We start from the raw sequence: 9,257 nt of genomic DNA on the forward strand, positions 1-9,257 counted from the left end.
ATATCGACATGACCAAATCTTGAGAAACGAGATGGATATGGCAGCACTGAGATGGGGACGAGAAAACAACAAAGCCGGGATGGGTAATCAAGAAATGACGTCGGTGGCCTGTGTGAAGAGGCGAGGGTAGCAGTAGTTCTGTCCATGCGAGATCAAGAGTGGGGGCAAGGGTAACATGGGATTGGGTGAGCTATTAATTTGTGAGTTCGATTGCCTAAAAGTTTCATCATTTTAGTCGAATCCACCCTTATCCGCCCGAGACAGGGATACTATGGCTGGCCATTTTTTCATCGGCTATGAGCTCACTAGGACTATGCTAGAGGCTGGGACGACACAGCTGGCGACAACATCGTTATCATAATAGTGACAGAGGGTTCACGGGTTCAGGTGGAGGGGGTACATGGGTGCTCGTCGGTGATGAACATGACGTGCGGATCAGAGGGCTGACAGAAGGTGGTGGTGTACTGGTGGAGGATGTGGCTCGGGCAGGACAGGCCGGTGAGGTGCAGTGGCGCTGGCTATTGGTGGCATGGGTCGGTAGTTTGGGCGATAGTATTGGGGGAATGGGGTGGGATGGTTGTGGTTTACAAGGATGGCCAGGGCGTGAGGCGGTGGACGGTAGCGCCGACGACTATACCTGAGCGGAGGGGGAGGGAAGAAGAAGTTGGTTAGAGGAGAAAAAAAAGAACAACAACAGTTGGATATCAATCCGGTGGTCCAAGCAAAGTTGACCGAATGTCACAAAAATCAGGCGACTATTTAATAGTTGGTCCGACTAATTTGCACCAGTTACCATGAAAAAAGCGTACTAGAAATATGATACTGTAATCCTATCTTTCTGCATAACTCTTCCTTTGACGGAAGATAGTAAGTGAACTATATACTATGTTATAAAAGAATAGAAGAATAAAAGAATACATAATGTTACAACAAACCACTGTTGGCTAGTTACATGAATGAAGCTGCCCAATCTCTAATGCCAGCATATGAAGCCCTGTTCACTCTATGTACCATAAGTTTAGGAGCTTTATGATTAAAGTTGTAATCATTCTGGTAGATCCAAATGCTCCAGAGAGTAGGACGATGAGTTCCATGAAAAAGGGGTCATCCAGGACCCCCTTCAACCTTCTCAGAGTCGTGTGAAAATCATGAGAGAATTGGACAGATGGCTAGTAGATCCTCACAGACAACCAAAGAAGGGATGCTCCCTATCCTCAACAACATGATGTTTGCACATGTGAGAGTCATATAAGGGGAAATAGAAAGTCTTTCGCAGGTGCATTGCTCTAGTATTTAATCTATGCATAAGTAGAAGGCAGCAAAGCTATCTTGCAACTTTTAGCTGCATCCCTTAGTCAAGTGTCATGAGACACTAGTGGTCTATATTGTTCAATGCCTCCGAGAAGAAGAATCAAGCTATTAATGTCCTGAAGATCATTCTTGGCCCAAGTCTTGAGCTTAGACATCAATAATTGAATTGGCATTGATTCTTCTAGAAATGTTATTCTCAGAAATATGACTGTTCCATGCAGCAGAGATCACTTGCTTAAAGCCTTCCATATCCGTAAAAGAAATGCCAAATATGAAAACATGAGACTTTGGATTGCAGTTTCTATCTTGAGAACACAAGGAACATGATCAGATGTAATTCGGGCTAGGTAGAAAGCCATAGCATAGTAGTGTTAAGATAGGTGATTGTCCAATACCGTGTGAAAAACCAATCTAGTTTTTCATGCAGGGGGCTGATTGCATATTATTCTATATGAACTTCTTACCTTTCAGTGGCAACTCAATCAACCTTCTTATCTGGCTTTTCATGCAGGGGGCTGATTGCATCATAAAACGCCAGCATATCACTTACTTTCTTCATAACAAGCTGCCACATCAGAAAATTCCTATGTGGCGATGTTAGATGCGGTCTGAAATATTGGCATTGGGACTGCCCTAATAAGAAGAAAGATAACCTTTCACGTTAATGACAAACCTTTGTGGCTTTTCATTTCCCCATTACATCTTCTAGCTAGGGATAAGAAATGTATGTCTGGTATGAACAAGCCTAGCCTTTCATGCCCCACATGTACATGCGTCAGAAACGGTGGCAAGAAAATACAACCAACCACGTATTGTATCATTTAGAATATGGTTCTGTGCCATTTTGCTCGTCTTTACGTGATCGGTGGTCCAGCCATCGTGTATCACGATTGAAGAGCCCATCCTTTCATTTTCTAGCTTGCTAACAAAGGAGCATAGTGAATCAAAAATAGAAAAAGAAAAAAGCCGTGTAGTAGATACAATCCAACATTGCACGCATGTGGCCACACATGGGATAATGTACCTGTCGCGTTTTGCCCAGCAAGTTAGTATCGTCGCGAAAGATCGGTGCTCTTTTTTGTTTTTCAATTTCTTTTTCTTTTCTTCCCTATCTTCTTCTTGTGAAGAAGAGAGAAACAACGGGCCGGCATATATACATTATCTGCTCCCTATAAATACCAAGCTTTGCAGGTAAGAGGGCATAGCATCTATTATGGCTTCCGGTGCTCCGATGAAGAAGATAATTGCCATCGCCGGCATGATGCTGGCTACTGTGTTCATTGCGGGGGCCCAGCAAGAGGCGGGAGGCTGCATTGTGGAGACATCCGACGTTCCCGGTGCCTCGAATCCCTGCATCTGCTCCCAGAACTGCGCCTGCGCCGTTAAGTGCATCCTGAATGCCGGCGACGGCGCGGATGACGTCCAGACCTGCTTCGTCGAGTGTGTGCTGAAGAATGGCTGCGGAGACTGCCCAGGACCCTGGACAAGACCCCTCCCGACCACCTTGTACAAGACCCTGAGGCTGAAGCTGACGAGGCCTAAGGCCTCGAAGACACCTCAAGGGCGGGAGACGCTTCACGTCTTCTTCGACGTGGAGCCCCGCGGCATGGACACGCCCGTGATTGAGGTGTACTTGAATATGCCCGGGGGAAAAGAGTTGAGTGACAAGTCCGAGCACCACCTGCATACCTTCCTTGCGACGCCAAACGACAAGGGGGTAATCAGGGACATACGCGACGTGCTGTGGAAAATCGGAGCGGACGGCGACGAGACGGTTGAGGTGTTGTTCGTGCCCAAGGCCTGGGGAGAAATGGTTACTATAACCAGTGTCAAGATCAAGTAGATGATTCTGGTGCAGGTCGTCCGTATACTCTATATTTGTAACAGTCGCGGTGTGTGTCCTCCGTTTGTTTAACTACCGTATTTGCACAAATAAAGAACAACCATATGTGTACAGTGCAAAAATAAATCTCTATTCATACTGCATATACTCTTAATGCCGATTTAATTAACAATCACACATCTAGAAGTGCCCTAATTATTGCATATCTAAGTGACTCAATCAAACTAGAAAGAAAAAGTGGCCGCCCCTCCCGGGCGTCTCGGGGCGAAACCCTAGATCGCGCAGAGCCCCCCTTCCTGTTTCCCTCCCCCTCGCCACCGCCTGAGGCCGCCGCAGGGCAAGCCCGGGGCGCCGCCGAGGAAGGTGGCAGCGGGGCATCTGCTGCTCTGTTTTTCGCAGGGGGCCGCGGGATCTGGGGCGACTGCCTCGGCCGGAGTGGCACCACCGGCTCTGTGGCGAGCGGTGGCGCGGGCGTGGTGATGGTGTCCCTGTCCGTGAGGACGGCGGGGTTCCGGTGGACGTGGACCTGGTGCGGTCTTGGCGGCCGGCGGCACTAGATCTAGCGGCCCCTTCCTTCTCCGACTCGGTGCGGTCCCTCCTTGGAGGCGTTTGTCCGGCCCCTTCCTTCTCCGACGCGTTGTTCTTCTTCGATCTTCGGTCTCCGTGCTGTGGGTGGGATGGTGCTGTGGAGCCAGACCAGGAGAAATCCATGGCCGGCCATGGCTGGCTGCGACAGCGGCGGCGCCAGAGGGCACCGTCCTTCCTCCTTGGAGGCGTTTGTCAGGTCTGACTCCCTTCACCCACCATCCTCTAGCCTCTTGGGTGAAAGCCCTAACCTCGGTGGGCGGTGGTGCTCTCGGTGTCGTTCTCCTTCTTGAAGGCGCCGCCTTTGGGAGTTGTTTGGTTGGTGTGCGTTGTTGGGGTGCATTCGACGGTGTCAGTGGTGTATCCTCTTCGTCCAAGCTTGATGCTATCCCTCCTCTGCGGCTGGGCCACGGGCAATTCTGCTTGAAGGAAGCTTTGGCGGCTTGTCGGGAGTGCGTGGATCCTCTCTATGTGGCCATCCTCTGGTGGCAACCATTCTTGTTCTAGGTGGAACATTCTATCTTCCGACGGTGCGGCGCCTTTCGAGCCAGGCGAGGAGGTTGTGGCCTTATTTGGAGATGGAATTGGATGTCTATGCCGTGCCGGGGTCCATAGCTGTTTGGTGACCACACTCGATGTTGCGGTCATCCCCTTCTCCTTTGTGCCAGCATGGTCCTATCTCCCTGGTGCTTCATTCTCGGAGGAGGGCCTCGATGTCTTCAGCTGTGTGCCTATCTGCTTTATCTTGTAGCTTGTAGCTTTGAGGCTAGTTAGCTGCTTACCAGCGTCTTTGTATGTTACCGTGTTGTATTTTCTTTTCTTGGTTCTTGTGATCTGTAATCCTGACCAGTTGATGGCTTTGTTTATTGAAAATCGGGCTAGGCTCGAGCCCCATCTCGGGCTCGGTTGATGTCTTTTCTCTAAAAATAAACTAGAAAGAAAAAGACAAATGACAAAAGAAAATGCATGCACGAATCTCCACTTAAAATCAATGACGTATGCTTTAAATATGTAATACTTAGGGCACATCTAGATATGGTTTAGCAAAACTGATTAACAAAACACACCGCCGCCAAAAAAAGTTGCCTCCTCAGATCACGGATCCAAGAGCCTTGTTGTAGGCCATCCTTAACCGTGCGACGAGCAATAGCAGAGGGCTTCACCAGCTTGAAGGGGTCAGGCGCGAAACAATAGAGGAAGAGGCTCTGAAGATGGTTGTCGCCTCATCGGAGACCGAGAGTCCCGCTGCCGACCATGATAAGTGTTGCCTCACTTTGGTAGCCCGTATCCTCGCAATGCATTATCCAATGCCTTCAGATCGTGGAGCCCAAGGCCCCCTTATTTGAGAGGGGTGCACACATTAACCCAGGATAACCGACGTTGTCCACCTTTGGCAAATCTGATCCCGTGGTTCCTGAAAGCTGCTCCGTAGTCATGCTACAAAGATATAGGCATTGATCGTTGGACCTATTTAACCAATATTGTCGCTCTATCTACTTTCCATTGTGACCTGTTTGCGTATATTCTAACAGGAGCTACTGTTTTTTTGTATCTTCTAGAAAGAGATGGTGGACTCAGTGGGGCTTTGCAAGATTAGACAAGTGACTCACGCAACTCTGTGCCCTAGTGCTGCAATACTTTCACTTGATAGTAGTGTATGCAACATTCGAAAATTGCTATTAGAGCCCGAGCACATCTACTAGCAGATGAATAATTTATTAAAAAATAATATTAAAAACAATCGAAACAATCTGAAATGTTTGGACATCAAAGATGCTCCTGTTTTCTAGATGCAGGTAAAATATTGTTCCAAGATGACATCTGGGTGCTCTGGACAGCAAATTAACATTGCTCCAAAGTATCTATTTTCGAAGCTTTTTCCAGCTCAACTGTTTTGTATAGAGCTCTCCCAATGTGGCACCGTCACGAAATTTCACTTGCAGTGAACACTTGAGCATCTTTAGTGACAAAATTTTCAGATTGTTTTGATTTTTGGCTATTATTTTTTCAACTCAATATATTCACAGCACGACTAGATGAGCTCGAGGTCCGAAATGCCATCCTCATACAACATTAGATGCTATATATACAATATTAGATGCTTGTCGTAGCTCATTCCTGGTTCTCTCTTTGTAATTTCCTATTCTGTCGTGTGTGTGGCAGGTGCTACTTTCTATAGCGGTTGTCTTTGTATTGGCTTATGTGTTCGAAAAAGAAAATGAAACATGTTCAGTACTTCAGTATGACGTTTGCCCACCGTAGCTGGTTGAAAAACAGGCCTTTGATTATCTTCTCATTGCCATTGGTGGATATTTGAAGGCTTGTCCCTTTTACCCTGCTGTCAAAGGGTGGAGAGAGAGCTAGCTGTACTCTTTTTTTTTTCAGAAATTATTAGATTGTCAAATGGTTTTATGCATTCAAATGTGCTACAACAATGATTTCTATGACTACATGGAGTGCATAGAGGAATGTTCATTAGGTTTTTATCCACACACAATACATTCCAGGACCAGAAATAATTATTAGTGTACTCCTGAAAAGAAAATATCAATGCTTCAGCTACCAACACTACAGGAAAAACAAATTAAGTCGAGTATAAAAAAAAACACACGGTGAAGCCCAATTTAGCGTACAGTATGTCGAGTGTTACGTTCGGCTTAGGGTACTCGGAACAAGCATCAGTACTACAAACACTATATAATCAGGGAATTTTCGAAGCCTCATATTATTTACTTTTTGAACCGTGATTCACGCACATTGTTGTCACATCACATCCATGCATGCACACTCGTTTGGATTTACCAAGCGTGATACACGAAGACTGGACCACCAATAAGCAATAATTTAGGTAGAAAGCATGATGCATGACCACCGTCCACGACTGGACAACCAACAACCTCTCCCTCGCGGGAACATGCATGCACGTCAGCACAAGCAAGCACGAGAAGCACCTCGATCCTTCCATGCTGTCTTCTCCCCGTCTTCTTGTGGTCACCCAAACACACTCACAATTCCATTCGTGGCTTGTTCACTGATGGGGCACTCGAGGAAGACACAAGCATCATCTGCTCATGCTGCACACGTGTCATGCGTCTATGTGGTACTTTTGCAATTGTTTTTTTTCTCAAAGCGAGGGAGACGGGGTTAATTCGCAGATCTATAAATATATCACATGTGCTCGGAGGAGACACATAAACATGACTATCTAGCATAGCACAGAGGAACCTCAGCAATGGCTTCCGGTGCTCAAGCCGCGAAGATGGTGGCACTGAGCATGATGCTGGCCATCCTGCTCGCCACCACGGCCGACTCCAATCCCCAGCCAGACCGCACCTGCTCCGTGGAGTGCGCCTGCGCCGAGCAGTGCAGCCGCCAGTACCCTCGCGTCGACGACGACCCACCTTTCAAGATCACTCCTGTCTGCACACACCGCACGGAGCACGAGTTCTACGCTCGCCTCTACCTGCACCATAGTTTTCAAGGGAAATATAGGAACCAACAAGACGTATTGAGTAGTGAGTTGAAAAATGACTTTGGATCCTTGATTGTTAATGATTGGGTCATCACGGACTCACCTGGCCGTGACACCAAGGTTGTGGCTCACGCAAAGGGCATCCATATCCAGGCCGGAATGGACACCGAAGACTACTATGTTTCTTTCAACATGGTGTTCGATGATGGCAGGTAAATGCATGTGTTGCTCCAAGCTCATGTTTTTTATGCGACCTCGCGTATCATGGTTACCATGCATTTTACATTTTATTTCTTTGAAATGGAGGGAAAACCCCGCCTCTATATCGGCTGATGCACACAAGCATTTGAATTCTACATTCAAGCATGCTAATTTGTATGTCATGCAGGTTTAAAGGGTCCACGCTTCAAGTCATGGGAACCGTTGTCGCAGAAGGTGAATGGGCTATTCTGGGTGGAACAGGAGAATTTGCATTAGCTCGTGGAGTTATTTATAAAACCTACTCGAAATACATTAATCAAGTGGGTGATGTGATTGAACTTGACATTCATTGTCTTTACACTGCTATGGAAAGGTCAAAGGTATAAAAATATTTCCTTTCAGATTACTTGCGAGTATACAATAAATAAATTTCTTGCGCAGTAATTAACAAGGTTTATCTTTCACCACTCTGCAGGGTACTTATTGGGCATTGGAGGCATGAACAAACGATTCGAGTCTTGAAAGGCCATCCATCCAATTCCTTCCTGAAGCATGTGCGCGCTTAGTACAGGTCCATAAGCTTAGTATGTATCCGTCGGTGTCTATAAATTATTGCCAGCAATAAAAGATCTTGGTTTATCAAAACATGTTTAGTGTCAAGATCGGCAAACAAAATCATTAGGTGATATATCTTACATGAAGTTGTACCGATGTGAGCTGATGTGCTAGCAGAATATCAGAGTTGTAGTCTTGTAAATGGACCGAGTTGTACATGAAGTTGTACATGGACAGAATATCAGAATATCAGAGTTGTACATGAAGTTGTTATCTGTTGGGCTCTCTTTGTTGCTGCGTTAGAGTTATACAATGGTGGGTGCTTATGCACAGGTGCTTGAGGAAAAAGATCAGCATCGGACGTGGTCTTGCAATGGAGTGGTGCTAAGGAGAGATGCTTCAGTTGCTTAGATGGAGGCGTTGGACTCTTTTTTCTCTTCTTTTTCCTGTTGATGGAGGCTTTGAAGGGAGCAGTTATTTCTAAGCATCGGCTAGCATCGGAAGCAAACATTTGCTTCTGGCTCCCTTCCTAAGCATCGGTACAATCCAAGATGAGGAAAAAAAACCGGGTTTTTTTCTCTAGCACCTGGCTAAGCACCCCCTGCTGTACAGGGCCTTAGTAGCTCATGAAGGTTACCCTAAATTTTCGGTCCTTTACAAATTGTCTTTCCCCAGTCGTTCATGGCAGCACCCATTATTTCTGTATATCTTACATGGAGATGAAGATGGGATTTTTAGATGGTTATAGGGATTTTGTTCTGTCTGCTTGTTGAAGTATCAGCCAACTTCCGTTTTCTGAACAAGTAACATGAATACAGAGTCGACCATTTGCGGTATGGGGTGGCCATATATTATTATTTTCTCATTCGCTGGACTTGGTGAAAGCACGGGGAACCTTCCAATATGCTTGACTTCCACTTTGTATCACTTTCTTCTGTAAGTTTTAGTAGGACATATGCCCGTGCGTTTCAACGGAAGAAAAGACACATCTCTACCTCAATAAACATGGTTCAAAACCCCAAAGGTCAACGTCATCTATTTAAACAACACGCCACGACATCTATGTCAACGTTTATCCTCTTTCGCGCCCTTGTCGACGACGATTGCTGTGCCCACCTGACCCCAACGTGTACGAACGTGATCAATCCAAAGACGACGACTTAGCCGCCCCACGACACATTTGCCATTGAACCATACCAACGCAAGGGATGTTTAGAACTGTAGAAAGTAATTTTTTTCTGAGGATCCTGTAGAAAGTGATATTGTCATGTAAACTTCTCCCTATCCCCC

At 46.3% G+C, this 9,257-nt stretch overlaps 2 protein-coding genes across 2 annotated transcripts; both read left to right on the top strand.

Moving 5' to 3' along the window:
* The first annotated feature begins 2,530 nt into the window (after positions 1–2,530).
* LOC125540696 lies at positions 2,531–3,290 on the top strand. Its single transcript, XM_048704283.1, has one exon. It carries the CDS (start codon positions 2,543–2,545, stop codon positions 3,152–3,154), a length of 612 nt encoding a protein of 203 aa, XP_048560240.1. The 5' UTR covers positions 2,531–2,542; the 3' UTR covers positions 3,155–3,290.
* Positions 3,291–6,943: 3,653 nt separating this feature from the next.
* Positions 6,944–8,242, top strand: LOC125540697 (dirigent protein 11-like). Its single transcript, XM_048704284.1, has 3 exons — positions 6,944–7,423; positions 7,600–7,792; positions 7,888–8,242. Exons 1-3 carry the CDS (start codon positions 6,972–6,974, stop codon positions 7,912–7,914), a joined length of 672 nt encoding a protein of 223 aa, XP_048560241.1. The 5' UTR covers positions 6,944–6,971; the 3' UTR covers positions 7,915–8,242.
* Positions 8,243–9,257: the final 1,015 nt, after the last annotated feature.

The sequence above is a fragment of the Triticum urartu genome, chromosome 2, assembly GCF_003073215.2.
Source record: "Triticum urartu cultivar G1812 chromosome 2, Tu2.1, whole genome shotgun sequence".
Lineage (NCBI taxonomy): Eukaryota > Viridiplantae > Streptophyta > Magnoliopsida > Poales > Poaceae > Triticum > Triticum urartu.

Excerpts from the sequence above, each read along its gene's own strand:
- LOC125540696 (XM_048704283.1), top strand. The coding sequence starts at position 2,543 with ATGAAGAAGATAATTGCCATCGCCGGCATGATGCTGGCTACTGTGTTC.
- LOC125540697 (XM_048704284.1), top strand. The coding sequence starts at position 6,972 with ATGGCTTCCGGTGCTCAAGCCGCGAAGATGGTGGCACTGAGCATGATG. Across the intron at positions 7,424-7,599 it reads ATGGTGTTCGATGATGGCAG|GTTTAAAGGGTCCACGCTTC; the intron begins GTAAATGCATGT and ends TATGTCATGCAG. Across the intron at positions 7,793-7,887 it reads CTGCTATGGAAAGGTCAAAG|GGTACTTATTGGGCATTGGA; the intron begins GTATAAAAATAT and ends ACCACTCTGCAG.